The 27,578-nt window shown below is 59.7% G+C and overlaps 6 protein-coding genes across 6 annotated transcripts; all 6 read right to left on the bottom strand.

Moving 5' to 3' along the window:
* Window positions 1-754: 754 nt before the first annotated feature.
* On the bottom strand, window positions 755-1,705 carry LSCM1_03823 (uncharacterized protein; the record flags this gene model as incomplete). The annotated part of the gene is made up of 1 exon (XM_067321356.1): window positions 755-1,705. The coding sequence occupies one exon, from the start codon at window positions 1,703-1,705 to the stop codon at window positions 755-757; it is 951 nt and encodes a 316-aa protein (XP_067176724.1).
* A 1,202-nt stretch (window positions 1,706-2,907) lies between these two features.
* On the bottom strand, window positions 2,908-6,516 carry LSCM1_03822 (uncharacterized protein; the record flags this gene model as incomplete). The annotated part of the gene is made up of 1 exon (XM_067321355.1): window positions 2,908-6,516. The coding sequence occupies one exon, from the start codon at window positions 6,514-6,516 to the stop codon at window positions 2,908-2,910; it is 3,609 nt and encodes a 1,202-aa protein (XP_067176723.1).
* Window positions 6,517-9,167: 2,651 nt separating this feature from the next.
* Window positions 9,168-9,878, bottom strand: LSCM1_03821 (uncharacterized protein; the record flags this gene model as incomplete). Its single annotated transcript, XM_067321354.1, has 1 exon — window positions 9,168-9,878. One exon carries the CDS (start codon window positions 9,876-9,878, stop codon window positions 9,168-9,170), a length of 711 nt encoding a protein of 236 aa, XP_067176722.1.
* A 1,868-nt stretch (window positions 9,879-11,746) lies between these two features.
* On the bottom strand, window positions 11,747-15,814 carry LSCM1_03820 (uncharacterized protein; the record flags this gene model as incomplete). The annotated part of the gene is made up of 1 exon (XM_067321353.1): window positions 11,747-15,814. One exon carries the CDS (start codon window positions 15,812-15,814, stop codon window positions 11,747-11,749), a length of 4,068 nt encoding a protein of 1,355 aa, XP_067176721.1.
* A 2,216-nt stretch (window positions 15,815-18,030) lies between these two features.
* On the bottom strand, window positions 18,031-19,329 carry LSCM1_03819 (uncharacterized protein; the record flags this gene model as incomplete). Its single annotated transcript, XM_067321352.1, has 1 exon — window positions 18,031-19,329. The coding sequence occupies one exon, from the start codon at window positions 19,327-19,329 to the stop codon at window positions 18,031-18,033; it is 1,299 nt and encodes a 432-aa protein (XP_067176720.1).
* Window positions 19,330-23,536: 4,207 nt separating this feature from the next.
* Window positions 23,537-27,271, bottom strand: LSCM1_03818 (uncharacterized protein; the record flags this gene model as incomplete). Its single annotated transcript, XM_067321351.1, has 1 exon — window positions 23,537-27,271. One exon carries the CDS (start codon window positions 27,269-27,271, stop codon window positions 23,537-23,539), a length of 3,735 nt encoding a protein of 1,244 aa, XP_067176719.1.
* Window positions 27,272-27,578: the final 307 nt, after the last annotated feature.

The following is a 27,578-nucleotide window of genomic DNA, read 5'->3' as shown; positions in this document are numbered from 1 at the left end:
TTTGACTCGACGTCAGAAGCACCGAGGCACAAGCCCACTCACCTGTGTGTAGGGCAGTGGGTGAGAGAGAGAGAGACATAGCGGGTATGGTGGTGGCGGTGGTAGGGGGAGTACAGACCGCTTGAACGTGGCGTGATGGGTGTTTTAGAGGAATCTAGGAACGCTGTTGACCATCTAGTATTTATGAGTGAGGTGACGAGAACACCTCGTCAGATGCCATGAAGACGCGCCGATGCTGCACGCACCCTTTCGTACAACGAGCACCACGTCTTCGCTCAGACGCGCAGCGCACGCGTTCTCTCAGACACTCCCACAGACATGCATCTGAATAGTAAGAAGGACGGTGACGCTGCCCGTAGTCTTTTTTTCGTTGAAGCCGTGCAATCGGAGAAAATCAGCGACACAGACGCCCCGCACACGTACAGAAATACGAAAAGACCGGCACAACGGTCAGACGCAACGGATGCACAGAAGACGCAAGCGAACACTACAAAAAAAAATAAACGCGACGAGGAGAAGGAGGAGGAGGGGTGCGACAGAGAGAGATGGACAGAGTATCAGGCGCCGAGGGTCTCGTCTCGACTCTATGCCAGTAGCGCGCAAACGCGTCGGGCCCATGAGAGAGGAAGAGGGAGGATAGAAGTAGCGTGAGGAAAAAAAAGGTGGCGGACTGCACCATCTTGTCACCGTAGGTCGCAGGTCACCGTAGCGTGCAGCGCGGAAAAGACCACCTCGCCCACCCTCATGGCGACCCTCAGTGCACCAGCGGCCTACCGGTGATGATATCGAAGGTGCGGCGGAACGGAGTGAGGCCGTATCGCCGACCACCGCGCCACCGCTGTATGGCTGTCGATGTTGCTGGGGACGCCTCCGTGGCAACAATCGGGCCGCCCACGTCGACATGGCTTTCATTGCGGTAAAGCAGTGCCGGCGTCTCGCGGTGAGAGATGCCGAGTTCGAGAAAGTCCAACTGCCGATCTGCGGCAGAGCGCCAGTGCGGCGGCGGCTGCACCATCCGGATGCCCCGGCGCACGTCATCAGCGCTACGTGACCGCTGCTGAGGAAACATGCGAATACCCTTCCGCCGCGGCTGCCGCTGAAGCCGCGGCGGAACGGGCTTCTCAATTGCTTTTTCGGGAAAGGGTATCAACGAGCCAACGGTCAAGTGGCTTTCAGTGCTTCTGTTGCGTAAAAACGTTTGACCGTCTATCGAGTTCGAACGCCTTGCACCACCGGCGCTGCCGAGGCCCCGGTGCGAGGAGGCGTTGATCTCATCATCTCCTAACCAGAAAGGGCGATGAGGAGAGGATCGAGATGGCGGCGGTATGAAGCGCCGCTGCCGCAGCGCCGATGCCTCCGCCGAGGCTCGTGGAGTCATGTTGCTGCAAATGTGGTCAATACTACCGTGCGGAGTGGCGGCACGTCGCACGCCCCTGAGGGGCAGGGGGCCCTCCGCGCTGCAGTCCACGTGGCGGGTTTTCTTGGGAAAGTGGCGCCGACCCCGCAGCGGCGTGGACGAGCGTTGGGGAACTTCGTCCACATAGAAAGACAGCGGCGTGTTTGGAAGGCTATGTGCGTTCAGCAGCCGCGCCGCCACATTGCGATGACTGCGTGAAGGCATTGAGTCTCTGTCTATGAGGTGCATGAAAAGAGAGCCAACAGGCTTCTTTCGGTCCTCTTCAATCTCTCGATGCGTAAACTTCATGATGGGAGGCAGCGGATCATGAAGGGGAGCTGGCAGTGATAAAGACACTAATCAAACGAGGACAACGCTCTCCTCGTGCGGATCAAGGAAGCGCAGGTTGAGCAGCGGCCACTAAAGCACGTCGACGTAGCGAACAAAAAGTTGGATGAATGCAGCGCTAACAGAGGGGCGCGAACGCAGCCACCTTGCGCTTCGGCCTCGTTTGCTGCGCGTGTTCGCTCCCCAGTTCACTGAAGCGCCACGTGTTAGAGAGGGTAAGCGAGAAGAGTTGGCGGGCCCGTAATAGAACCATCAGCCGTACCCGAGCGGTCGACGAGCGCGTTGTTTGTTTTTGTGGAAGGGCAGAGGGGCATTAGCATGCGTCATGAGTGGACGCATTCATCAGAGAGACCGAGCATGGAAGAGATGAAGAGAGGCGTTGGTGTAGGCGAAAAGATGGAGTAGTGAATCCAAGCCCCCACGAGGTGAGTAAGACCCGCCGCCGTGCGTGCAGCAAGATGCGTGAGTCGTCTTCGCTGTCGTTGTCCCTGTCGGGTACGCCGAAAGGCCTTCGCTCAACGTTTTCTGCCCGCGTCTGTTGTGAAGAAATCGTGAAAGAGAGCATCAGCGAACGTAATGTATGCATCACAAGGCCACACGCCTTTCCCATCGGAAAAGCTGTCGCGCTATGATGCGCGAAAGCAGAAACGGAATCGTTCACGTTTTTTTTTGCGCTCTTCTCTTTCCTTTTTTTGTTGTTCGCTGTGTTTGCCCCGTCGTGTGCGTGAACATCCCTAATCGCGCCTTTTTTTAGAATCGCTGAGGGGGATGCGGAAGGGGAGTGGAGGTGGCCATGTGAGGAACTGTGGCCGCACCATGAGGGGAAAGGAGAGAGGATGGGGGACTGATATGCACAACTCTTCGCGAAGGCAACTGCGGCTGTGCTCCTTCTCCAGGGCAAATCACCTTCTGTGCTGAGGGAGAATGGCAGCCGCGATGGACACAGAAGAAGGGGGCGCAGCGGCGACCAGCAGCGCCTTCGCACTACTGAGAGGGAAACTCGACGCCATCGCCACCGTCTGGACGCGTCGATGACACCAGAGCCCAGCATCTGCAGCGCCCACGTGAGACGTCTCAGCGCTGCACCCACTTCAATGCGCTTCTCCCCTCCGCCCTCGTGGCCCCCCATCCGCGCCATCTTTCCGTACGCCCTGAAGAAAGAGTTACTGGTACATGACCTCCAGCCGGTACGGCCGATGCAGAAAGATGCGTAGAGTCGCGTTCAACAGAATAAAGAAGAGCGGCGAGCTCAGCACCACAAGCGCGCGCTGGTGCATACTTGCGACGGAGAGCGTTCTGGGGTCCATGTACACGGTGCCCGTCTGTGCGTCCACGTAGAAGAGGGTCGCCCGCCCCTTGTACACACACTCACCGCGGTAGAAGGGCAGCAACATGAGCCGCCGCTGCCCCACCACGGTGGTGGTCGCTGGCAGCTGAAAAGAAGCCGCGAAGAGCTTCGTCGCCTTTCGAATGCCGTCGCCATCTGTGGCAGATGGTGAGACATGCTTCAAGGCCACAACGGACGCGTTCATGTCTGCCGCAAACAGTGGCTCACGATGTGGGGTGTCGTCGTCGTGGGCAGAGCTACTCTCCTCGCTGGCTGTGAGGGACACAGCTTCGGCGGTTACCGTGTCTACCACCGAAGCACTGCGCTGCACGCTAGCGTCGGCCGTGCGCAAGGTGTCAGTTGACGGCCACAATATCCGTGGTTCCATTTCCTCGATTCGAGCGGCGAAGGTTCTCTCCACCGACTCAGTGAAACGCTCCAATGCCCCCGCCACCGGAAAAGGCACCTCGGCACCTACCTCCATGCCAACCGCCGCAGCGCTCGCCTGCTCCTCGGGCGACTGCCCTCGCTGTTGGCCCTCGGGAGCGGATCCGGACTGCAGATGCGCCCCGTGTGCCACGCGCACGAGAGCCTCACCATAGGCTTGGCACGAAGACAACGCTGTGTCACGTAGCGAAAAGTCGGTGAGAAACGGGCAAGTCAGGGGTGGCGTGGCACCCTTCCTAGCAGCGGCGCTCGGCGCACCAGGCATACGTTCTCCCTGCGCTGCCGCCGAGACGGGCGCTCCAGCTACGCCTCGCGGAGCGTGAGCTTCTCTTGCGGCGCTGTCGTGGCGGCCCCCTGCCTTCGACACAGCGGCGAGGTAGTCGACCAGCTTCTCGCCGCCCTGGCGCTGCAAGAGTTTCAGTACATCCACCGCCAACAGCGTGTCCTCGTTCGGGGACGGCCGTTCGCCGACAGCGGGGTTCATCTGACGTGTACGCAGGTAGGCGGCGTAGTTCTCGTTCAGGGAGGTGGCCGCCTGGACGACGGGACGCAGCACCGTGGTCTGATGCGTCATGGTGGTGCTCAAGACAGAGCTCATCATGCTCAGAAGCTCCTGTTGTGTGTCTGGATGGCGTGCCGCGAGGGTGATCGCAGCGCTAGAGGCGACAAACTGTGCGCGCAGCTGAGAGAGCGCCTTTAGCGACTCGCAGACCTCACTGTGATCATACATGGGGGACTCCAGTGCACCTCTCAGCAGCTCAAGGGTCTCCGCGTCCACCAGGATGTCCAGCGACGACGCTCGACCAGCGGCGTCCTGCTCCACTTCAAGGATATAGGTCATGCGAGAGGATGACCATATGCTGTGCACAAGGTCGTCCGTGATGACTTGCAGTTCCTCTTCAGCTGCTAGCAGCGCGCGCCGGTTTGATTCACTAAGGCCGCACTCCCGAATACACGTGTTGCTCAGCGACCACTCCCACACGCGCGCCTGCATGAAGCAACGGAGGATGGAAAGCATGGACTCCGTAAGGACGCCCGTCATCGCACCATGCTCTGCTACTTGCCCACGAAAACTGCAGTCCCGTTCTCTCGGATTATTGCTGAGAAGGCTGGGAACGGCGTCCGTGACGTTCTGAGGAAGCGGTGGAAACGCTGCAGCGGCCTCGACCAACAACGCGCTAGTGCGTGGTGGTCTTTGTGAAAGCGAACGGATTATTCCCGCGCCAGTGCGCGGCAACGGCGTCATGCGATCGACTGGCGCAGATGCAGAGTCCTGAGGTTTGCGCTCGCGTGAGTCTTGGTGCTCCTGCTGGCGTGATTGAAACAGCCGTGCGCTAAACCGGATACGACTCTGCCGTGAACGCCTGTGCTCCTCGCCTCGATGCACCTTCGGCTGCGCGAGCTCCTTCATTCCTGTGTACATGCGGGCCAGCAGCGTCTGAATGCCACGGCACACGGCGGCAACGCCCTCCATCACTTGGTCCAGCTGCCGGCTCAGCTGCACCTCCACTTTCATGAAGGCTATGCACTTGTCACGGATGGCATGCTTTTGAGGCGCCGACGCATGATTCGCCATCTGCTGAAACTGGTACACAACCAAGTCGCCCATGATGTTCTCCAGCAAGCGAGAGCGCTCGAGATGGGGCAGCAGCGCGTCGCGGGCAATCATGCATTGTGACCGCACCAGCAACCACACGTGTACGGCGTACATGTGCAGCCCCTTGTTGCGACGCACGTACGCCTGATTAGCGGCGCTCGACAGCTCCAGTACCACCTTGCTCATCACCGTACTGAGCCGTCGAAGATCCTGCAAAACGATCTCTCCGAGGCGGGCGGTGTTGGCGAGGAAAGACAGGGCAGTGGTGGGCTTTCCACTACCGTCAGCCCAGTGCGGCATTGTCAAGTCCACCTCCACCCCTTCCGCCGTCTTGAAGGAAGGGTGAACACGGAAGTCGAAGCCGAAGCCGGTGGTATGGTGCTGGCACTGTACCTCCACCTCCGGCACTGCTAGCCGCACCGCCGTCAAGGATCTCACGTCTATCTCGCTCAGCTGCAGGATCGCGCGATGCTTCTTCACAAGGCACTCCTTCACCAAGACAGGCACAGCGAAGGGGATGATGAAGAACGGGAACGGAGACGCCTGGTCAGGCGTCTGCGCCGCCACTCCAATCTCCAAGGCGCCGCCCGTCACCTCCGTCTCTAGGGCCCCTCTCTCGTGGCCGGCAGCAGCGCCGTCATCCGAGTCGGCCACCGTGGGTGTGCTCGCGCCAGGCAACCACCCCTCCGCCGGTCGACGTCCTGGCTCGTGCAGCTCCAGGCAAAGGTACTGGTGATCCGAAAATTGCCCGCGGCATTCAGCACAGATGCGACTCCAACAGTATGGGCACACCTCACACGTGGGTGACGCACAGGAGCACCATTCGCATTCATGCAGTTCCTTCAACGCATCGATCTCTTTATTCACCAAAGTGTGACTTGATGCGCACAGCGCCGTTGGCGACACAGTAGCTGCTGCAGTCAAAGGCGTTGCGGCCTCGGCCGTCACTGGTGGGGCAGCCGCAATACCCTTCGGCTCCTCAGTGGAAGTCGGAGCTTCTTGATCCGCCATGGCGCTCAGAGACAGTTTGCGCTCGAGCAAGCGTGCTTGGCGCACGAGGTGCTGCCGCAGAAGCAAGCATGTGTTAGCGAGAAAGTGGTTCTTGGGAAGCGTACGAATATCACCTCTCGTCAATGTGACGGCCGCGCATCGATAGGCACAGGGCACCTCGATGTGCGAAGTTCGGTCGCGCGACACGGTAGCGTAAAGACATCGCAGGCAGAAGCAGTGCTGGCACTCCAGTACACGGGGGTCTATGAAGATACACCCGCATACAACGCACAGAAGCTCATCTTTGATGTCATCCAAAAGAGCCGTGTGCGTCTTCTGCAGCTCCTCCTCTACGCCCGATAGCGACTTCGGTAGGAGATCCAGAGAGGGCGCCGCCGGAAAGCTCGCCATCCGTGGTGGGAGAGGGCGGTGTGGGGATACCCAAGGGCGCTCGAGCAGCGCGCGCAACGAGCGCGGTGGAAACCGCCGAACGAGAGATCCGCGGCTGGTCCTGCCGCACGAAAGCGATGGTGCGCTGGGAGGGGGGAGGGGGGCAGGAGAACGTCGAGACGGATGATTGTGGCCGTCCCTCTCGCGCCTTGCACCGCCGGTGTGTGGGGCGAAAAAGAGGGATATGGGCCCCCTTTCCCGTCCCGTCACCTCAGAAACGAAGCCACCCGGTAAAACGGAGGACTTCACTTGTTTGCTGGAAGCGAGAAATGCCCGTGAACGGTACACGAGACTGACGCAGTCCACGGCAGCGTCTCCCCCCCTCAACTTGTGCTTGCCCCTCCCCCCTCCTTCTCGACACCGCCAAAGGGCAGTGCAGGGAAGGTGAAGGTAGCACCTCCGCTTGGTACTAGAACTCCGCCTATCGAGATGGAAAGGACAAGAGCCCCGCCGGTGCCCCTTGCTACCAACCCCGACCACTACACACACACGCACACGCACAGGTGAGAGAAAAAAGGGTACAATAAAATTCACACCAGAACGTCAAAGACTTAAAAAAAAAGAAGACAGCAAGTGGCCACGGAAGACGCAAAAAGGCAACACGAGGGGCGCATATCCCCCACGAGTGCCTTTTCTCTGTCTTCGGTGTGCAGTGGGGCCGTTCTTGAGTCCGGGAACAAAAGGCACCGACGCGCCTCCACCCTTCCCGCTGCGGGTGCTCTCCGGAACTTTTTTTTCTACCGCCGCGCCCTTCCGCTGCCGTCTCCGATGCTTGCCATCGAATGTGCACCACGGCGAGACGGTACCAGTGTGCCTGCAACCAGGGGGGAGACGGAGGAGGTGGGACAGATGGCGAAAAAGGGACTGAGAGAGAGCAAGTGAAGGTCTGGTAGCGCGCAGTTGAGCTTCCGCCTCTGGTGATGTGCTTTCATCGGCAGACATGAGTGCGTGATCGGGTGCATATGTGCATGCGTTAGAGAAGAAGGAGGGCCAGGAGGAGGGAGTCAATGGTAAAGGCGGGCACGGTGTGGTGAAAGCAATGCGGAGGGCCGGATCGAATACATGCAGCAGCATCGCTAGCGAAGTGGTACTCTGTCCCACCGTGATGGCTCTCACGGGCACATCCACAGTAATACCCCTCCTGAGTCACAGAAGGCGGAATGCATTCAGTGTCGTTCACAGCTGCTCACACTGAGAAGACGTAGAGGCACAGAAGTGTCAAGAGAAAGGCAGAAGGAGTGGAGCCGCTGATGGGTCGTCTGCCTTGTCAAGGCCGCCGGAGATGCCTGCAGAAGTGATTTCGGGCCGTTTCCCGGCTAAAAAAGTCGCTCGACGCGCAGCAACAGTCCGTATATGTGTATTAACGTGTGCGCGTCACTGTGCATCACGCACCTCTTTCCACAGTTGCCTTCATGTGCGGGAGCAGATGCCGGCTTAACGGAGGAAAACAAAAGGGAAAAGACCCCAAAGAACTTGTCGCGCAAAGGCACCGAGAGCGCCCAGTAACACCAGAACTGGGGCACATAGCGAAAGCAGGCCGGTAGCCACTGCTGTCAGTGCTAGCCGTACCTTCCATTTTCGAGGGCTGCTCAGCACCCCCGCCGCCTGCAGAGGGGGAAGGAGGAGGGGGGCTGAACGCCTTGGGAGGCGCCCAGCCATAGCGAGACGATAGCGCGACTGGCAGAGCCTACTTTCTGGACAGGTTACTCGACTCCATTCCACCAGGCCACCGTCGTACGAGCTGCATGAGCGCTTCCTGACAAAATCGACGCCCTGAAGGCTGCGGGATGCCGAGTACTGCAAGGAGCTGAACCGCTACGCCTCACACACCAGCACTGCCGGGGACATCCAGCCCACAGATTAGGAAATGTCGACGTCCATCTCTAACGCCTGCTTGCTTTGGTGGGGTGCCGACAGCACCGCCGCTGCATCGTCAGCGGGCGCCGCCACGCTGACTCGTATCGGTCCCTGAGAAAGGCCTCCTCTTCTACAGACCTTTTCGCCGCGTCCATGCGACCCTAGTCGCCCACATAAGCTATGCCGGGACGAAGCCGATGGGGGCCGCCTGCAACGTTCAATGCGCTGCGTATACCTAGCTCGATCAGATTCACTGGATGAGATAGGTACATTGAGCAGCTCCTTTGTCCTTTCTCGCGGCATTCCGTGTCTCAAACATTCACTGTATACAGGCACAGCGCGGATGAGTGGCAAAGACGTCCACCACCACCGCACACCTTTCTTCACGAAGTGTTCCTGTGGAGCTCTACGACGCAGAAAGACGTCCTCCTCCTCTTCACCGCCCACGACGCCGCTTACCCGCGCTCGGCTTTCATCAGCCGTGCGTTGTCTGTGGCACCGGATTCTCATCTTCATGCCTCGTAGTATACCCAGCCGCACTTCTTTCGAATCGCGCGCCCCGTTGCTCTGGCTACCTCAGTCACAGGCCAGGTGGTACAAAACTACGCGAGATGGTGTGCATTGATGATGCCGATGCTCGTAGCATTGATGATGGAGCGCACCGTCACAGGTGGCTCTACGTTCCCAGCCTCGGTAGCGGGCCTCTTCGACTACGTGCTGGTGTCGAACACGTGGGAGGAGGTTCCCACAGCTTTTTATAGAACGAAGCCCGCAACTGATGTCGCCACCGAAGCGAAAGCAATCACTGTCCGCATCATCGAGGATGGTACGACCTTCTCTGCGTACTCAGTACTGAGAAAGCCGCCGGCCATTGCCATCATTGCCGTGATGGCGATGAAGGCGCCCGTGTATTTGTGCGCCGTCCGCACTATGGGACGCCGCGGGTCCGCTGGCGTCAGAAGGTAGCGGAGAGTGGAGCCGAGCACCATCTGGCACACGATTGCCACACCACAGAGGGCGCCCACGATGCCGTGTGGAGACTTGAGGTGTGGGTAGTTGTTCGTAATTTTCGTGTACTCCACCGCAGCGAAGCCGCCTGCAGCGGCGACCTCCATCACAAAAGAGGTCAGCTGGTGACGCATGATTATTTCGCTGCGCGGAAGCTGGCCTTCAAGTGGTTGTGCGACACCATCAGTCTTGCACGCAGACCGGTGATGTGCCTTTCGTAGTCGCTTGATGCTACTCACAACGTCCGGCATCACCATAACAAAGGCCTGCAGCATGAAAATGGGGTGGTATTGGAAGACGTCCGTGTAGGTGCCGGACTTGTGAAATATCTGCATAGACACAAGCACAATTATGCTGATGGCAGCAAGCTGGCGGCATCGACTTATCACCTCCTCCCGAGACAAAGGGTTGTCGTCGGTAGTGGGTAGTGCAGCCGCATCTTTTCCAGTGGTGGTCATGTGGAAAAGGGGCAAATATTCAACGGCAGAAAAAAAAGCGGTTGGGCGACGTAATGCGCACAATGACGCTTCAGCTCATCATCAAAAGAGCGGCTGTGTTGGGCTTATGCGGGCGGGGGGTCGGGTGAGAACTCTGTCGTCGGACCAAAAATATGCGAACAAATTTTGCGAGAGGGGGAGGGGGGCGACCTGAAGGCGGCACGTGGAGTCGGCCATGGCCAGCGCACATGTAGACGTACGTTTGGCCGGCGAAGGACGGATATACGACGGAGAGAGGAACAGGTGGACACATGCGAGATGAAAAAAGGAGGTGAGAAACCCTTACATGTGTTGCAAAGGGATGGCGGGCTGGGGAGGGCAGGGGTGACGCGACATCAACTTGTATGATGGAGGCGCTCGCTCCAGTGCAAGTGGTGCAACAAATGTGGCAGGACGAGGAGCAGCAACGGTCGCCGCGCGTGAAAAGAAACATCGGAGTCGCAGTAAGCATGTGTACTCCTTGATCAAGTCCACAAACAGCAATCCTGAGATGGCACGATCTCTCTCTGAAGAATTTTGAGATGACTTTGCCGCAGCAATCATACAGCGTCGGGGGCGAAATCACAGAGGGGGGAACGATTCCAAAGCGTGAGGAAACGACGCAGAGAGAAAGAGAGCCGTCACCGCCCATACAGAGGCGCGGAAGAGCGCGAAAAAAAACGAAGCCACTTTGGTCGACACCTCTTCTTCCCAACCGCCTTCGTGTACCACCGTGGCGCAAAGCACTGGTGCACAGAGTTGGGGAAGTGATCGAGAATGACCGAGAGAGAGAGAGACAGACAGACAGGGGGAAGAGGGCGCACGAGTGGATACAGGCCGTGAGCATACATGTATTGAACAGCAAAGATGGGACAGGGAAAAGGAGAGATGAGCAGCCAGAAAAAAAAGAGAGGGGGAGGGTACATCTGTTGCCTCGCCTCCTCCGCTCTCCCACCCCTCTCTCTCCCCCTGTCGCCGAGCCTTTCAGTGAATAGTTCCACCACGGCCATCCAACCGGCAAGCCAGAGGTGAGGGATGGTGAGCAGCATTCGACTGGGTTCCAAGCAAGCGAGAAGAAGCAATCACACAAAGAGAGACAGAAGAATAGAAACGGTGCCCCTCACGAATTCCTCAGTAGCGGCGGAGCAGGTTCTCGGGGAAGGGTGCGTGGGTGCACAGACGCACAGGGCGAAGAGAGTGAGGTTGGTGAAAGAAGCCCCACGTCAGAGCAGGAGGGCGACATGGCCAGTGGAGCGCACAGCAGCTGACGCTTCTGCATCCAACAGAGCATGAACGCAGCGGCTCAATGACGCATGTGCGCACGCCTCACCCTCATCCACCTCATTCGTATCTCTCGTCGCCCCGAGCACAGCCTTTTCGCCCTGTCGCTCCGCCGTCGCCTCTACACTTTTCAGATGAGTGTGCGATAGGTTTTTCGTAGGCATCGAAGATGCCTTTGAGGACCAACGCGTTGAGTCAGAAAACGAAACACAGCACACTTACACATCAGCGTACATCATTGTCTCCGCCACCGCCACACACACGCACGTGCGCGCACAAGAGGCGCAGAATAGAGAGCGCGTAGGCGCTGCATGAAGGCTACGAGGGTGCGCCACGTACCCGCGTGCGTGCGTATGTGTCGGCGTGTATTTTCATGGAAGCGCTTACCGCGTTGTAACAGACGAGCGCGCAAAGAGGTCGAAAAAGAAATGAGCCGCAATGGCTCTGCAGGTGTGCGCTTGTATGGCACTTCGAGTGGTGGAGCTGTCCTCTCCAGCTTACCCGTATATGTATACGTCTGGGTGCGTAGGGAGCAGGGGCAGGGAGGAGAGACGAGGCGGCCTCGATACCTAGGGAACGGCAGCGGCGCTCGTGCGCAACGGGTAGAATTGGTAATCGGCGAAGTCGGACGAAATGGTAAGAAGGCACCTCCCTTTGGAGCCGGTCGGCTGCAGGCACGGGATGACGATCAGCGACGCTGGCGGGTGCTCATCGAGGTCGAAGCCCGATTGCAGAAAGGTACCCTTGATGTACGCGGACTGAGACCACACGTCTTTCTGCGCCAGCCGCCCCTTCACCGGTTCCCCTCGCTGTTCATCACTTTGGACTACGGTGAACATGATGGCCGGCTCGATGGCGTCGTATTCGACCACCTGCAGCGATACGGCAAATCGCTGAAACGGCCGCAACTTCGACAGCTCCACCTGCGGGTGCCCGTTTCCTTCGTGGTAGCCTCCACTTCCCTTCTCATCATCCCAGCACAGCTCCACCTCCTCTTTCGACCATGCCGGCAGACTCGTTACTTCAAGAAGAGGCGCGGAGCACCAGACCTGATAGCGCACGTGTGCCCACGACCCCGCCGGGAGAAGGAAGCCGATGACGGTGCAGTACTCCACACTACCGGGATAAGCAGAAAGAATGACTGTCTCAAGAACGGTGTGATGGTCGAGCTGGTACGAGTGAGCCATGTGAGGATCGATGTCGCCGATCGTGCGAGTGGGGCGGCCTTCAGCGTCCACCTCGCCAGGCACAACAGCAAGCTGCAGCGTTGGCGTGTCGTTCATGCCTTCCGCCAGCCCTGAAAGCTCCTCGTACGCCTCGTCCGCATCGCTGTTCCCCCGCTCCCCGTAGGACGCCGTGAGGTCCATGGTGGCAGCGACAACAACCCGACACGCGCGACTCGATAGCGTAACTGAGGCGGATTCGATTGAAGATTGGACGGCGTCGTGCATCAAGTGTCGATTGCGCTGCTGCCTCCCGTTTAGCAGGAGGTTCTCATCACTCGAGATGCAGGTTTTGGAGTCGAAGATGATGGCCACCTCACCCTCGCCCTGCCCGGACTCTTGCAAGTTCGAGGAAACGGAATAGAGCAGCTCTGACGGCACCGTTCGCTGATCCCAGTAGTCGAGCTCCTGTGCCTCCTGCATCATGAACGTCGAAGTCGAGATGACGATGAAATCGAACTCGTCCAGCACCCTCGGGGCATATGTGGTTGGCACAATCCAGTACTGCGCGCCAGCTTCCAGCACAACTGCCAGCGACAGGTGATCGCCACTTTGACGGAGATCGGAGAAGAGAACAGAAGTAAAGGCACAGCCGCCGCTGCTGTTGGTGGAGGCCAGAGGACTGCTACCGAGAGCCTCGCCTGTGTTGCTGCCATCTCTCCGAGAGCCCTCGGCGACGTCCTCCACGAACCCAGTGGGCATGCAAGCGATGGCGCTAAGTGCCGCGGATTCTCGACGTCTCGGAGGACAGTGCAGTGGGTAGTGAGTGTCACGCAAAAGCTGCAGCCCAACACCACCACTCCCGTCGTCGTGCTCAGGCACGGCGCTGCGAGTCTGACGGAGACGCGGATCACGCCGCGTTAGCTGCACATGGACAGTCGACCGGTAGGGGAACGAGAGCCGATAGTGTGGGTTGATGTGCCACGACGGCTCGCGTGCGCTGCCACCGGCCGACCTGCGAGTCCACTTGCCGTGCACGTCCTGCCGCTGAAATTCGTCACCAAACACGCGGCACGTGTGTACCCACTCAAAGTTCTGCACAAAATCACGAAAGGCGATCCAAAACGTAGACTTCTGCAAGTGCGGTCGCGCCGTGGCAGCATTTCCGGTGGTGCACGTCGAGGGGCCCTGCCCCTCCGACAGCGACGCTTCCTTCAGCGACTCTCCTGCCTCACTCAAGGCCGTCAGCAGCGAGCGCCCTAACGGCAAGGAGACCACCGACAATGCCATATCAGAGCGCTGCAAGAGGCAGCTGCCGACGCTTCGCGAGCGTGGGCCACTGCGAGCGGGCGTCGACACCATCTCAGCCACTTCAGGATGCTTCACCCACAGTGGTGAATCATCTGCCCAGTCACCGGTCCACTGCACTCTGTCGCACCATGGATTACTTAGCTGCAGTAGACGCACCTCACCAGCGCGGCACACGCGCACAACCTGGTAAGCGCAGTGCGGTCGAATGCCGCTGCACGTTCGCGCAGCTTCTCTACTAAAAGAAACGGCGGCGGTCCGGCACGAAGGCACAGCTGACGCGCCGACTGCGGCATCCACGGAGATGCTGCGGCCACCGAGAAACGGCCGCTTCACCAGCGCTGTTCGTCGACTGAAACGTGCGGTGTTGCCCTCCCCACCCCCGTCAGCGTGGCGCGGCGGCAACCCGAGAGACCCGTGCAGTACCTCAAAGACCTGCGCTGTTGGCGCTGCCTCCACCGAGTGCAGCGGATAGCTATCGTAGAGGCCACCCGTGAGGCGAGACATGGCACGGCCGCAGTTCTGCAGCACCTCCTCGCAGATGAGCGAGCCCTCTGCCACGGCATCGGCATCAGCGTCACCGCTTCCACCTTCACCGCTGGTGGTCGTCCGCCGGAGGCTCTCGTTGCTACCCAACAGCTCGGCAACTGGTCTGCGTATTTTGGGGCCATCGACGCCGGCGTAATGCTGGTCGAAGTCCGAGTCCAAGGCATGGTAGCCGCCGTACAGTTTCGCCAGCATCTTCTCCAAGATGCACGGCCAGAACGCCTTACCGTCCATGGATGGCTTTGTGAAGATCAATCGGCCATACTTGTCTACCGGCAAGAAATCATCTCCCACAAGGTAGCGCCATTGCCCCTCAACAAAGATGCGCATCGTGTAGATACCAGGACAGTCCGTGCCGCGCTGCACCCGCATTCGGCCATCTATAAGTTCTGTAGCGGATGTGCAGAAGAGGGCGTACAGCGACTCCATCTCCTTCACGCTCGCCATCATCGCGGTGAAGGTCCAGGTGAAGCCTTCGGGGACATTTGTAGGGAGCTGTTCAAAGAGTGAGGTGGCAGGCGAATACGCCGCCCCGCTGCTGCCACAGCTCCCATCCACAGCTGCCGCAGCGGCGCTTTTCGCGCTTTCCCCCGAATCGCCACAGCTCTGTTGAGTACGACAGCCGCCAACCCCGGGTACGCCCTGCTGTGCCGTGGCGTTGCTAGGCGTTGTTGTACCTTCCCACCCAAAGAGTGTGGCATCAGGGTAGAGCTCGCCGATGCGCCGCCAGCTCGCGACGCCGTAGGTGTTCCGCGCAATTTTGTGCAGATGATCGTTGTGTGAGCTGAACTGGGCGTCGTCGAACACGTACTGTCGTGCCTCACACCACGCCCAAATATCCTTCGTTGGATCGGCGTCGAAGAGAACGTCGGCTACCGTATGCGTGTAGCAGCGGAACACGTGCTGCAGTTCGTGCGCGGGGCTGCGCTGGCGTAGTCCAGTGCCCCTCGGTGCAGCGGGCGCTGAATTGGCCAGCGAGAGGAGCGACGCGGCAGCGGAAGTGCCGCTGCCGGCGGGTAAAGATGGTCCCACCCGCCCTTTTCTCAGAGTAGAAGACTCGCTATCGGGCGCAGAGCCCGCCGCTGTTGGAGAGGTAGTGATGGAAAGTCGAGTGGAGGGGGCGTCGGGCAACGGTAACGCCGTCGACGCGGCCCGGGCGAGTGCACGATTCTTCTCAAGCTGTACCTCAATGGCTGTAACCATGGAGGAGCGCACGAGCGTCTTCTCCAGAAGAATATACTGCAGCACAGAGTTCTCCTTCGCCAGATCGAGCAGCGCTGAGGAGACAGCGAGGGTGATTGGATTATTGGACAGATTCAGCTTCAGCAGAGAGGGGTGCCGCCGGAGGCGCGCGCAAATCAGCTCTAACACATCATTTCCGAGTTGCTGGTCGCGTAGGTCGAGACTGCGTAGGTGCTCAGCACTCTCGATAACGTCCAAGAGCGGAATAATGCCTTTTCTGCCAAGAAAGTTGCGGGAGAGGTCCAGCGAGGTCAGGCTGGCAGCGTCGTCTGGGACATCGGAGAGCAGTTGCACGACCGCGGAGTTGCACGCACAGCCCAGCTCGCTGCAGCGCTTCTTATAAATCTCACGCTGCGAGTAGCCGATGTAGTACGACATCTTCAGCGTGGGCAGAAAGACACGCGGATGAAGAGAAAGCGCTTCGTGAAGGCGGCAAAGAAGCGACACCGATGATGACCTTCGCGCGCTCTGCGTTGCATTAGGCGTGTGGCACGCATGTGCGTAGAGAAAGGCGATCATGAAGCGAAAAGCGGCACCGTGGAAAAGCGGATAGAGCGCAGCGCGCGCCTGAGCACACGAAAGAGAGGCGAGGCGCACCATCAGCGCAAAGACCACATAGATGCATGTCAAAGAGCCGCGTCGGCGTCATACGTGAGCTTCTGAGGATGATACAAAGATGCAATGCTGGTGTTGTTGGCTTGCGTGCGTCGCCTCGACCAGGATGCAGCCCCGCGCGCACACCGACACGCGCAAAGGCAGAAGGTTCACTTCACGGATTCCTTCGAGTCACATCGATGCGATCGGCACAGTCGCAGACACAAAAAAAAGCGACATTGGCAGGAAGCCATGGGGATCAACATTGTGCTGCAACCCTCCACTCACACGGGTAAGAGAAGCCCTCTCAGCCCCGCCAACACCCTCGACAAGATGGCAGCCTCACTTTTGAATACTCATGGAGAATATCAGATGCAAGAACCGCGCAGAAGCAAAGACAATGACACCAGCGAAGAATCGCCAGTGAACTTACCTCTTCCTTCGCCATGCAGCACACACGCATGCGCTGAGCTCCGCGCTACTCGCCCCCCCGGCCCCACCACATTACCGAGCGCGTGGTGCGCCGCAGGCACTGGACCCTGTGTCACGGCCAGAGGTGAATCAGCATTGGCAGACCGCATGAGGGGAGTGCCTGAATTCACCGCACGGAGAGCGAGAGGGAGGTGGTCGCGGGACCCACCTCCCGGGCAATGTCACGCACGTTACGTGAGTATCCGCCACCTCCTCCTCCCTTCGTCATTGAGCATTGGGGAGTAGTTTTAAAAAGAAAGGGGCCACATGGAGGGAGAAGACACAAACGGGAATACCGCTGGTCTCTTGTCGGGGTGTCAGACAGTGTGCGTGCAGGTGCACCCATGTCCTATGTGAGGGCAGCTGCGAGTGTGCAGGGAGGCACTGAGGGGGGGAGAGGCGGCACACGGCTTGGGCCTCCCCGTCTTTCGCATGCTGCAAAGAGCAGTAAAGAGAACGGAGAACAGAAAAGGGTGCGTGTGTGTGCGTGTGCCTGTGGCGGAGAGGTGAGGACCACTTCATTCGCACGGCGAAGGACGATAGGACAGAATAATAATAAAAAGGCCCTCGTACGCTGGTGAGTCTAAGAGTGTCTGCGTGCGCGGAACGGGGCCAAGAAAGGGAGCGAAGATGTGCGCTGATGCGTGGACAGGGAAGGAAGGCGCATGTGGAGCAAGGAAGCCCAAGGAACAGCTCACCGCAAAGGCGGAGGAGAGGGAGTCCGGCAAGAGGGTGATTCGCACGCGACGCATCCCGATTCAAGTACCCGTAAGGCGTGTTGATGCAGGCGACGGCGTAGTCAAGACCGACGTCGCTACTCAGCGCCATCCAGCTATGACCGTCACTCCTATTTGATACAGTATGATGGCGAGCGCAGCCAGATGCACGAGATCTCATTTCGCTCTCTCGCGCTCAAAAAACGCACAGAGCTGCTGCTGCTGCTTCTGTACGCACGGCTGCAGCTTCCCCGACTCTCCGGCTGGTTTGGGCGCTGCGCAGCATCTCGCCGCACAGCAAAAAAAACAAGCAGCAGAGGGAGAGAGAAAGAGAAGGGTGAAGCGAGGGAGACAGGGAATAAGGGGTTGCGCAGCGGCGCGGGCCGCCGAGGCCCACGAAGGATTCGATGTTAGCTACTTTTGCATCCCTCGGCCTCTGCCCCGTCCCCCTGCCTCTGCCCCATTTCTCGCGCTGCTCTATGCATGCAAAACTCTCTCTCGTCGAAACCCTTTTCACCCCTCATCACCGCCTTCATGCGAGGCAAGCAGTTCCGCCGACGTACTATCGAAGGGCATGCGCCGCCCTACCGGACGAGCTGGATAAAGAGAGGAAGGACTGTGTGACAGGGCAACGATAGTTTCATGCCCTCGCGCAGCTTTCCCTCCACCCACCCACCCCACCCCCATGTACACACGCACAGCGCACCGCCAGCGTGAAATCTGGTGTGCACCGCCGCCGTGCTCTGCATAGCCCACCACCTCCACCGCGTGAGAGCAGGACCAGCGTGAACAATAAGAGGCGCTGCTAAGCAGCTAAAACGCCTTGCGCGCCAAGCTGACATCCTTCATGGCAAAGCTCATGCTGTTTCGGCAGCACAGCCGCCCTAGCCATGCGGCGAGGCCCACAGTGGCCAGGTAGAAGAGGCAGGATACGATCCACAGGCGGCCGTAGTGGTTCTCTCCCCCAAACTCGAGCGGATAGGCTGCGCACACCCACAGCGGAATGGTGAGGCTCCAAAGGAGTACGGGGGCAACGGACCAGAGGAGCGGGAGCCCCTTTGGCTTGGGGGAGACGGGGGTACGCGCCAGCCGTGTTCGCGGCGCCGGCTCGCAGAAGACGAACCCCAGGAAGGGGAGGAACCACACAAAGTACTGCACCGTGCAGACCTTGTTAAATGCCACAAAGAGGATCGTCTCAATGCAGAAGGCGTGCGCAACGTTCGTACGCAGCTTCCACGAAGCGTAGCCCAACACGGCGAGCTGCGGGAGAAAAGCGAACAGCCCAGCGGAGTGATCCCTGCCGACGCCAAGGTTGCGGCGGCCCATGTTCAGATACATGAGCAGCCAGTAAGGAGAGAAGTTGTGTCGGTGGTCCTCGCGGTGGATGTGGTAGAGGAAGGCCTCGTCAAGGTACTGCTGGCCATAAACCACGTAGCACGCATACGTCGGGACAGCGAAGGCGGCCGTGAACCAGAAGCCACAGCCGACCACCACATGGGCGGTGTGGGCGAGACGACTCCAGAAGCGACAAGACTTCGCGCCCTCCCACACGCCGAGCACCAGGGGAAGAGCATAGATGACTGGGTAGATCTTGACGTGTACTGCAAAGCCGAGGATTGCGGCGGCCACGAAATAGCGGCCCTCGACAAACTTTGCCAGCACCCCCATGCTCAGGAAACAGATGAGCATGTCGCTGTTCCCACGCGTCGACACGTTCAGCACAACAGGGTTCCAGAGGATAAAGATTGCCACCATCCACTTCGCACTCCGCTCCGTCGAAAAGCGCAGGAGAATGCGAAAGCAGTAGTAAGCTGCGCCAAGGTCGCTCAGCGTGAAGAGGACCTTCCCCAGCGGGTGTGCGATGAGCACGGCAGGGAGTACCAGCACAGCGAGGAGCGGCGTGTACCGGTACGTCGTGCGATCAAACGGTGTTCCACCATTTAGTACCTCCCTTGCGCCATCCACCACGATCGTGTAGTCGATATCTGTATATTTGACTCGAAAATGGCAGTCATGAAAACCGGCGTAAATAAGCAGCACGAGCCGCACGAGCCCTCCGTAGAGGAGAAGTGCGCGAATGCTCTGTCGGTCCATCCACGTTACGTTCTTCATGGTGTGAAGTGAGCGCGAGTATGACAGGTGCGTTTATGGAAAGGGGAAGAGGGCGTCTGGGCAATGCGGAGAAGAGGGGAAGGAGGACCAGATAGATGGCCAGATCCCGAAGGAAAATAAAAAAAAGAAGCCCCAGAGAGAGAGAGATCGATGGGAATGGCGTAAGAGGTTGTGCATGCGCGCTCCCGGCCCTCAGCGGCTCGGTTCGCGTGCCTGCTGGTACCAAGGGGAGGGGAGGGGAGGTGGCGCGTGCACTGTCCGAGATGGCCGCGAACAGGCGAAGAAAAAGGGCGGCGATACGGAGTAGAAAGAAATTATATACAAAAAGGGACGGAAGGCGAAACACGGCGCAGAGCAGCGAGCATCAATCGTCCACGCAAGGGGAAAAGGCGCACTCATCCGATGAACAGCGCAATGCGGGACATGGAGAGAGATAGAGAGATGTGGGCAAAGGGAATCTCAGCAACGTTTGTTTCTTGTGGGGGGAGGGAGGGAGGGAGGGGTGTCGTGCACCCCTACAGTGAAGGTGGATGCGACGACAGCTCAGAATCTTCCAATGTGTGTGGGTGAGGGACTCACAACGAGGAAGAGAGTAGAGGGAGCTCCCGTAGCGCAGGTGTGGCGATCGCTTGGCTTTGTGTGCTGATGGCAGAGGGGGGGGAAGTGCTTCTCTCTCCGTGGCACGTGATGGACGGAGCCCGCGCAATACGTCGAGACACACCCGCAGAAAAAGGAGCCGATATGGGGGAGGGTGGTACCCAATGGTGATGCGGCTGACGCAAATTGAAGAAATCAAGGGGAAAAAAGTGGAGCACCACGTCAGATCGAGAAGAGGGGGCCGTGGGAGAAGGAGAGACCGGCGCAGCGAGTGACGAAGAGGGGGCGTAGATACCGGATGTGAAATACAAGAGTAGTGGCGAGACACGTGAGGCCCTACGCCTCGAGTCGGGGATGGGCAAGGAGGGCAAGCGAGTCGAGCGCGGAGGAGCGGGCGGCAACGACCGAAGAAAAGGGGCCGACGGAGCAGAAAAGCAAACAAGCTGTCGTGCAATCTGCCCCGCTTTCCCCCCTCTCCTCCACGCCACTCCCTTTTTCTTGTCGTGCTTCGAGCCTTCTACGTCCCCGGTACCCTCGTGGCAAGCGCTCTTTTGTGTTGGGCTCTTCCAGACACAGAACGAGAGAGATGGAGGGAGTGAGAGAGGGAGCCGAACACAAAAGAGCGCTTGCCAATCGTCACACGCACGGCGCATCCCTAATAAGGGGTGCCACATGGCCCCGCACACAAGCAGATGTGCGCCGACGGAGAGAAGGGGAAACATTTCGAGATGAAGTCGCGCGGCAAGCAGCTCGGCAGGCAGCATGAGCTCATAGTCTCGCAGGGCGGCAGAAAAGATGGCGAAGGCGTCTCTTCCGGAAAGGCGCGCCTGAGCAATTCAGTAGACGTGGAGTCGTGGTTCATCAGCCATGCACGCAAATCCTGCGCATACATGATGCATTTTCTGCACGCCAGCTGGGGTCAAGCGATCTTCATTTATTTTTGCTTTCCTGACGTCGCCTTGCAGCGGAGAGTCAGAAGCGCCGTGTGCAGTACGATGCGGTCACACAAATCGGTGACCGATGGTGCATAGCAACTTATGACAATCCTTTTTTGTTGCTGGCATGCAAACTGTGGCCCGTAGGCGACGCGGGGACTTCGCTGTCCCCTTTTTTCTTCTTCTTTCCTACTGAGAATTTCTACATGGTGGTGGACGATGCTGGGCTCCTGGTGGCAGCGAGCCTCTCTGCGTGGTTCTGCGTGTGCGTGCTCTCCCGCAGAGGCTGCGCAAGGCCATCATAGATACACCATAGCCACACCCTTCACCGTCTCAGGGCTCTGCCAGGGGAAGGGGGGAGGGGGAACCTCACCCCTCACTACCTAACAAACGTACACACGGAGACATCTATACGAGCGCAGACCGCGACACTGAAGGCCGGAAACAAAAAAAAACAGAGAGAGAAAAAAAAACGAAAGGGAGACAGAAGCACGTGGACACGCACAAGGCTGGAAGTGGCGCAGACACTCCATCAATGGGAGGAAGGGAGTGTGGTGCGGCGGAAACGCGCATACGTGTACATCGAGCAGGCGGCACTTTGGCAAAGCGGGTCTCAGAGGAAACGGACAATAACGCGAACGCGACGAGCGATGATGGAGAGGCGGCGCCACCCGCAAAAGACATCGCAAAAAAGGATAGAGAGAAATAAAGAGAGGGGCGAGGGAGGGCCCCAAGGGGTCGGCGACAGAGACCACAAAAACGGACAAGGGGGGAACGCACAGGAATACAAAGAGGAACGGCAACACGAGTGTCGAAGGCGTCAGACAACGGGCTGTCTATGGTTCGCTCCACCTACGGGTAGCGAGGGGGAGAAAAGAGAGGAATGAGGGGAGGGACAGGATGAGACAACGTAAAGAGAAGCGAAAGGAGCGCCTTCTTGTCAGGATACGCGATGGATCAGCAGGCCGCGGCAGCAGCAGAGAGAAATAATAAAAGGGAAAGAGACACAAACACAGACACGTTCGGGTCATGGAAACGTTTCCCTATCCCAAGAACCCATCCACCAAGCACGTGCAGCAGCCACGCACCCCTTACCTCGGATGGAGAGGAATCGATGCCAGCGCTGACGCACGCTGCCGGTGCGACACGGGAATGCGGCAGCAGACGTTGTGCAAGGAAGAGAGCAGAGGGTTGCTATCAAGACAAGCGCTCCCTCTTGCCCCTCTGATGGTCGCCAACGCCAACCCCCCTAAGGGGGGAAGAAGAGGCCCGGCCTGGAGCTACCTGAGCGTCATGCATTTGACTTCGGCTTTTCCGTCGATGTGGGTGCACAGTGCCCTGAGCCAGCACGACGGAGCAGCGCTCGGCTGCGTCCATACAAAGGCAGGGATGTCTCCGAAGCATTCCTCACTTCCCTCGACTCGTTCGGTTTGCGTGCCGCTCATCGCCTGCCATTTTCGTCGCCTCGGGTGGGGCGAGCGCAACTAGGCGAGTGGGAGGGGCTGTGAGCCCGCCGCTGCGCTGCGGCGCCTTCGGATATGGAGATGGGACTCGAATGTTTGGTCCGCTAGAATATTACGGAGCACTGCTGTCGACGCCCCGCGCACCCTCTCCCAGGAGGCAGAGACGAACCGATACCTTTATGCCACAGCGGTGAGCCGGCCGCTATTTCCGGGGCTAGCTTCTGAACACGCTGAGCCGGGCGCAGGACGCTCCGTAAGCGCATGCTAGAGGTCAGCTCCTCGACCGAATGCTCCGCCTGAAATACCACGACGGCGGCAGTGGTAGTGGTCTGCTCCCAGAGCAGTAAGGGCAACGAGTCTCAGGCGCGCTTTGCCATCTTCAAGGACGTGAAATGCATGGCGATTCCCTCAAGGACGCACCACTTTCTACTTCGCCAGGAGAGCCGATAAAGCATCAGAGACCCCTCCGCGTCCGCCGCAGCGGCGGCAGACTTCCTCTGCAACTTCTGCCTCACTGCGACGTCCACCACCGTACCAAGAGTCTGCTCGTGCTCTGCGGAAGTGCCCCAGAGAAGGAACGGCAGCTCCGTTCGCGGAGTTTGCCAGAAGAGGAAGCGGCCTAGAGCGCCCTCGTCTGAGAGTACGCAGAAGGGAGGGTCTCTGTAGCGGCACCGTCAGGTAACCGCGAGGGGGGGAAATGGCATCTGAGTGGCATCAAGAGCCGCCGGGGGGAGGGAAGGGGTGGCTGTGCCATGCAGTTCCGTCCGCGCTTCAGCCGTAGGACCCTCACCCAGCGGAGGCTTTCTTAGCCGCGTGTTCAGCGGAAGCTACTCACACCGCCTCTGCCGGCTTCAAAAGGGGGGAAAGCTTCACCACAGGCGTCGGCACTTCATGCGTGCTCAGCACAGAGTAAGGCAGTGGGTCAAGTGCCGTAGAATGGGGCTGCACACCACACTACGCAACAGTCGAAGTGCTTTCGCAGCTGAAGAGAAGCCTCTATCGGCAATCTCACCACGTCTGCTTGTGAAGCGGTGGCCACTGCGGAGCTGCCCCTCGCCCAGCCTCCGCGAAAAAAAGGACGCCTTTCAAATCCTCTGGCACCATCGGCACCGCATCCCTGCGCCGCGCACAGGTCTGTGGCTTGCGCCTCGCTGACGATTTATGCAGTTCGGTTGCCTCACTGGCATCGGCGAAGAGCCGCTCTGGTCGCGCTCACGATGCACAAACAGACGGCGAGATGAGCTTTGGTGGCGTGATCGTGGACGTACTGCCGCTGACGTGGAGAGCAAAGTGCGGCCGCGGAGGTATTCCCTCTTCGCCGTGAGCGTGCTCGCCAAAAACGGTTTCGACGTCAGCTGGCGGCGCTGAAGCATCGACGAGGTGCTCATTGACGTACAGGTTATACGGTGGAAGCGGCGCAACTGGCTCAGCAGCCTCGCTAGCCATGCCGGCATGCGCCGGGGTATGCGCTCGTAGAGCCACGGATGACTCGCCAGCGGAGGCTGAAACGGGTGTCGGGCCCTCAATGCCACCCCCCTCCGCACCCTCTTCCACTCTTGTCGACGCCGCATCACTGATTGCTCTGGTGTGCGCCGGGCAGCACACTACGTACGCCCGCGTCAAGCCCAGCCGCCCAAAACACTCGGCAAACTCAAGGTCTCCCCTGGCACAAACCTCGACATCACGACACATTTTCACCCGCAGATCCAGGCGTACTGCACGCTCCCTCATCACAGTGCCACGACGAAGCATCTCCTCCGCCGTAGAAAGTTTGTCCATGCCTACTTGTAGTGCCCCAGTGACCGCAGACTTCGCCGCCACCGCCACCGCCGCCAGGCCCGCGTCCTCTCCTGAGCACTCCCACGCGTCGTCCTCTTCCTTCCGTGCCACCTGCGACTGTTTCAGCGCGTCCTCGGCGACTAAAATGCGACTACGCACCCAATCGCACTGACGTGCGAGGTCCCGCCTCTCCACCGCTTCTTCCAAGGCGAGTGCCCGGCGCCGCAGCGCTTCCCCCTCAACCGTTCTCTCGCAATACACCCCCCACCGCGCGTCCTCTTCATCGACTCCGAGACGCTCCCGCAGGGCACCCTCTTGCTCGCTGAGCACGCGCAGCTGTACCCTCACAACAGTGCTGCGCAAGACACTCTCGAATGTGACGTTCGAATGCGCAGGAGTTTTGACAGCGATGGGGTGTGAGTCCGCTACCGGCGCAGCCGCAGAGGCGTTCGTGTCCCCAAGCAACGCGAAAACAGGGGAATCGAGACTGCTGCTGCTGTCACTGCTCAGCGCAATGCTCGAAACTGACGAGGAGCATGAGGAACTGGGCACCGTCTCGCTGGTGGGGAGGGGTTCAGGCACAGCAGCAGGTCCCCACGGCAAAGTGTCTTCGTTCGCAGGCAGTGCCGCACTGGGTGTTCTAAGGAGCGCTGGATTGGTATCCCCGCGCAGCTCATGCAGCGAGGTTGAAGATGCCACCGTCTCCACCGCCACACCGCTGCGCCCCAAGACATGAGGCGGCTGCAGCGCAAGCGGAAGCTGCAGAATGTCCTGGGAGGGTATCATCGCTGTGCGCGCCACCGCCGCTGCTTCCGTCTCTTCTACGGCTATTGCCTCCGGTATCGCGCGGCCAGCAGCTTTAGGTACGCGCACCAACTCCGAGTAGGCTCCATCGTCCGGGTGCGCCTCCTCACGCAACGCTTCCGGCAAGGCAACGGCGCTGAGATGCGCTGCGCCAGAATCGGGGTCGCTGGCTGCATCCTTCACGAATGACGTGCTCGATCCCTTTCTGCCCGCCCGAATGCCCCTCGCAACACCGCGCAGGTGCTCAGTGAGAGAGCGGTCGTCGTGAGCATCCTCATCGCGCTCCCTCGGTGCACCAGCGTCGTTCCCCCTCTCCCGGCCGACGTCCGCTCTTCCCTCAGTAGCAGACGAGAAGGGCCGACCATACTCAGCCTCTCGGCCCCGATACGGGACGCAGTATGGTGGGGCCGCCCTGGGTGCCGCAGATGACTTGGACGTACGCGACGAGCGCTCTCGCGGTTGCGCCGCTGAAGATGGCCGCAAAGGACCCCGACGCAGCGCCGACGAGGCGCCATCGCGTGGAGCTGGGGGCGGCGTCGGCACAAACGCGTCGTGTAATATCGAGGAATCGCAGCGCGAGTGTCCGCTAAGCAAACGAGCGTCAGTATTCGCACCTCGTTTGCCAAGGTGAACGTCGCAGCGGAGGGGTGGTGCAGATGGCCCGTGATCGTTGCAATGTGCGCTACCGTGGTAATGATCCACGGCTGGTCGGGCGTGTAGCCGCCTACCACTCGAATTTGTACGGCTAACTCGGTCGTGCGTGGGCACCCTCGCCGCCACTCTATCAGAAGACAGGGGGTGCCCTGCTCGTGAGCTGGAAGCTCTTCGGGGTCCATGGGGCGGCGACGCCAGGAAACGATCGTCGCACACACCGCACGGGCAAGGCCCCTGACACATCGCGTGCTCATGGTGGACACGAAGACGCAGAAGCTGCTGAAACAAGTCGTTCACGGCGCGATAGTGGCGCCACAGACCGCGCGATCGCTTGAGGTCAATAGTTTCTCTCGTGCAAGGTGACTCTGTCGCCAATGCCGCGGCAGGCTTCCTCGCATCCGCTGACGATGCCACACCTCCGACGCACAAGTTCAAGGCAGCCTCATGGTTTGCCAATGACTGCGATGCGCGCGGCACCAGGGCGTCGTATGCGGAGGAGAAGGAGAAGCGGGAGAAGCTCGCCGTTGCCAGCGCTGCCGGCGAAGGCACGACCCGTGCGTTCGATGCCGCCTGCTCGAAGGCCGTCGCATGCCCTCGCGCTGCCTGCATGTAGGCGCCTCTGTGCGTTTCCGCAGTACATGCCGCCGTCTCTGGTGCTTGTAGCAGCTCCGTCACTAGTGGATCCTCGCCAAAGAGAAGGTCCCTGCCTTCAAGGGAAAAGGTGGATGCGCTGCCACCGACGCTCGGTGAGACCTCGTCTCCATATGCATCAGCTGCTGCGGGACTGGACAGTGATGCCGTGTCGTTGACTGCGCAAGTGTAGAGCGCTGCCTGCGTACGACTGCCAGCGCATTGGAGCAGCTCTGATTGACCAGGAGACTGAGCACAACGCGCGCGCACGGTGGAGCTCGGGTGACCACCAGACGGGACCTCAGGGCGGCGAACGCTCGAGGTGTATGGGAAGCCGGGCACCGGCGCACTGAATGGGTAAGGCACCTGAGGCGTCCCTCGAGTACCGCAGCGGCTACCCGCGGCGTTTACCTGCTCACCGCTGCACGGGCCTGCAGCAGAGGCTCTTGCCCCACCACTACTCACAGAAAGCAAGCGGTACGTAACGTCCAGGTGCTGAGCGAAGTAGCTGCCGAGTCCAATGAGGTTCTGCACCGACTCCAGTCCACTTTCGACCATGCCCTCTTTGCGGCGCTGCTCACTCCATGCCGTCGACTTTGACGGTGCAGCGAGAGTGGAGGCCAGGCGCGGAGTGGCGGCCGCAGCTACCCGGTGCAGGCGCTGCCGCTGCGTGGCCGGCAGTGACGATAAAATATATGCAGACTGAGACGATGACGGTGCTGATGAGAGAATCGAAGACTGGCGGCGCGGTGCTGCCGGCCTCCACTCTGCCGCGGTTGGCCGCAGTGAATTACGGCGTACGAATGGGTCGCCTCTCCGCCATCCTTTGCGGTTGAGCCGAAACGCAGTGAGTGACGGTTGGCATGGCCCGGTGTCGAATTTCGGATCCCGATAAAAACGGTCCACCTGCTCCTGAATGGAGTGCGCCAGAAGTGCGCCGGGGTCAAAGCTGTAGCGCGGCGCGTGCACACGCCGGTCCGTCAAAAGCGAAGCTGCGTCACAGGGGCGCTGTCGCGCCAGGCGCTGGTGTGGCCTAGGCCCCTGGCGTGGTCCCCCGTGGCTGAGCCCTGGCGCGGACATTTGATGCTCGATACGCCTTCGCTCAGAGGCCGCACGGGAAAAAAAACACGCGGGAAGAGAGCGGAGAGCACAAAGAGCGCGAGATGAAGGCTCTCCTCCACAGATAAAGGCGTGTGCCCGTTTAGCGCTGACGCAGCAGTCCAATAGGGCCTACGAAGGAGCCCACGCGCTGAAAATATATATATATATACAAGCGATGCAGTGTCGAAGATGGGCTTGGGCACAAAACTCGAAGAAGAGCGGAGAGAACATACCGTGGCTGGGAAGAGAACGCGGTCGCTACCGGCTGCCAGGATGCAGCCCGCAC

This window comes from Leishmania martiniquensis, chromosome 30, assembly GCF_017916325.1.
Source record: "Leishmania martiniquensis isolate LSCM1 chromosome 30, whole genome shotgun sequence".
NCBI lineage: Eukaryota > Euglenozoa > Kinetoplastea > Trypanosomatida > Trypanosomatidae > Leishmania > Leishmania martiniquensis.
This window is presented reverse-complemented; position numbering and strand designations above follow the sequence as displayed.